Source organism: Berghia stephanieae, chromosome 6, assembly GCF_034508935.2.
Source record: "Berghia stephanieae isolate SIO BIC M18660-M18661 chromosome 6, UCSD_Bste_1.3, whole genome shotgun sequence".
In the NCBI taxonomy this organism is placed as follows: domain Eukaryota; kingdom Metazoa; phylum Mollusca; class Gastropoda; order Nudibranchia; family Aeolidiidae; genus Berghia; species Berghia stephanieae.
In genome coordinates this window covers 16,670,633-16,673,132 of record NC_088365.1, presented here as the reverse complement: position 1 = coordinate 16,673,132, position 2,500 = coordinate 16,670,633, and the positions used below count along the sequence as shown (strand labels likewise).

The 2,500-nt window shown below is 36.7% G+C and overlaps 1 protein-coding gene across 1 annotated transcript in view; it reads right to left on the bottom strand.

Annotated features, from left to right (window-relative positions):
• Positions 1–1,065: 1,065 nt before the first annotated feature.
• Positions 1,066–2,500, bottom strand: part of LOC144974575 (uncharacterized) — a 3,266-nt gene continuing 1,831 nt past the window's right edge. Inside the window, exon 2 of the mRNA XM_078917579.1 lies at positions 1,066–2,142. Within this exon, the coding sequence (XP_078773705.1) occupies positions 1,763–2,142 (380 nt within the window). The 3' untranslated portion in view covers positions 1,066–1,762. The remainder of the gene's footprint in view (positions 2,143–2,500) is intronic.

The window sequence follows — 2,500 nt, the reverse complement described above, 5'->3', positions numbered from 1 at the left end:
CGAGGCATTCCACGAAGGAGTATAGATAATTCAGCAAACAAGATGTCTGATCAAGAACTAGAGGTGCCTTAGTGAGTTGTCTAAATGAGATGTCTGATGTCAACAGGAATCACCCAGGTTGTCCAAATGAGCAAATTGGGGGTTAATAATCTTGCCCAAGGAAAAAAAACGAAAGTGCCTGAGCGGGGCTCGAACCCGGGACCTTCCGGGTCACTCCCCCCCCCCCCCCTTAGCATTATTATTTATTGTCCAAGCTACCCAACGTGGAACCAAAATGCAATATCCCAACACACACTAATATTTCATTAATGACTTTAACCAGATCCTCATTATTCTTACCAAAGTCGAAGTGGGTAAATGTGGTAAAGTGTCTTTCCCAAGGACACACTGCCGAGGCCAGAGTTTTGCGACCATCGACATCCTTCACTTCCCACCACTGCTCACAATCATAATAGTTTGAGTATATTATATCAAGTTCCTTACAATGAGTCACTGATAGAACCACCGCGATCAGATCTTAGACTGGACCCTGGGTGGGGTCGTTTGACCTCCCGTGGTGGGCAGGAGGTCATTTGCTATGCCTTCAATCACATTATAATAATATCTGTTATACTGAGTTGTTTTCTTTCTTTTCCTTGGAATATATTACTTGTAAACATTCAAGTGCATTCCTCTTAAAGGGATCCTGTGCTTATGTCTGGATGAGACTTTTTTTGTTTTTAAGGGTTTTACGGCGCTTGCAATGATTAAGGTGATCTCAAACTAAGTACACTGATAGTTTGCTCTTGGAATCTACATCTGTTCCCTATTAGAACAAATTTCCCTTTGTCTTGTATTTTTCTTGGGTGCTTAATTGTAAATCTAGAATATTTTTTTTTTTTGATTATTCCTATTTCGTCTTTTTACTGGCGTTGATATGACTTAAATGAATTGAAGCGCCGTAAAACCCTTACAACAAACAAACATAAAATTGGACCCTTGCAACACAGTGTAAAACGAGTTTCCTCAGCACAATCGATATTGCAACCGATTTATAGATAAAAAGTACAAGAACATCAAAATATATACGTTTTTACATTAATTTAGCATTTATTTAACACTGTTAACATTTCATTCAATTTGCATTTGAAGAAGAATATCATTTATACACGTATACGTGGGAAGAGTTGGGGTTTTTTTTAAGGCGTCACTTAACATTACACAATGATCATAACAATCGATTCACAATCACTCATTTATAATCAGGCACCCCATTTACAAACCTCTCACATAATATGTTGTACTATTGCCAAAAAATAGATAAATAAATTAATTAATCAACCAAAAAACAAAACAAAAACAAAACAAACAAAACAAAAACAAAAACAAAAAAAGGAAAGAAAGTAAGTAAATGGGGTAGTTAATTTGAATCGACAATTAATTCTATAACTCATATGAGACTGCAATGTCCTAAATAACAAAATTTGAGCCCATCCCCCCAAACAAACAAAAATAATGATGGCACCAATTCTTTTCTTATCATCGGTATTAACTTATTAGAATTTGTTTTGAACGTAAGAATGTACTGAATCAAATCATATATATATATATTCACTTTACAATATTTACTGAACTATAAGGAAATATTGCGTTTATGACAACGACAGACCTTCAATTTCTTTAGACAGCATTATATTTAAACAAACTTTCAATACTATAATATAATATGATGATTACATAAACTAAAAATACAGTTATGATTTATTTTACAAAACCAGCCATATCAACCAAAAATGTCATTTGTCAGTTCTTGATTACTTTGATGCCTCTCCATAAAAACATCAGCTACGTCTGGCTTTCCGATTTCTCTCAGAGCTCTATCAAGCCCTTTCACTCTGTCTTTCGTCTTTGATTCCGCTGTCATTCCTTTCCACAACAAGATACATTTGGATGCCACAGACATTCTGTCGTTTTCCGAATCCTCCGCAGTGAGATGCGACTCTGTGACTTCCCCAATACAGTTGATGATCGTTGTGGTTGGAATGTTTAGATACATTGCCAGCTCTAAGCCTTTTAGGTCTTGCTTTCCAATCCCCTGTGCCAACAACACCAGACTTTTGTCCGTGAGTACCTCTGGCTCTTTCTTAGGAGGACGCGGTGTTGCTAGGAATAAGAAAAAAAAAGAGAAAAACATTTAAAAACAAGAAAAAAGGGAATATCTAAATCTAATTCAGTCAACAGACTCTTTGATTACTGAACAAATCATGAGCTTGGCTTGTTTCCAGTATGTCTGCCAAATCCCCCCCCCCCCCCCACACACACACACTCTGTTTATCTCCGCTCGACTCAGATGTGAATATATGCCCGTTTTTGTTGTTGTCGTTGTTGTTTCAAGCGGCATGTTGGAGAAATAAGCAAGTCCATGCGTGATTAAATGTGCATATTTAATATCCAATTTTCTTTTTTTTTCTTCTCTCCATCCAACATTGCTGAGATATTTGGGGTCCTACGTGCACATAAT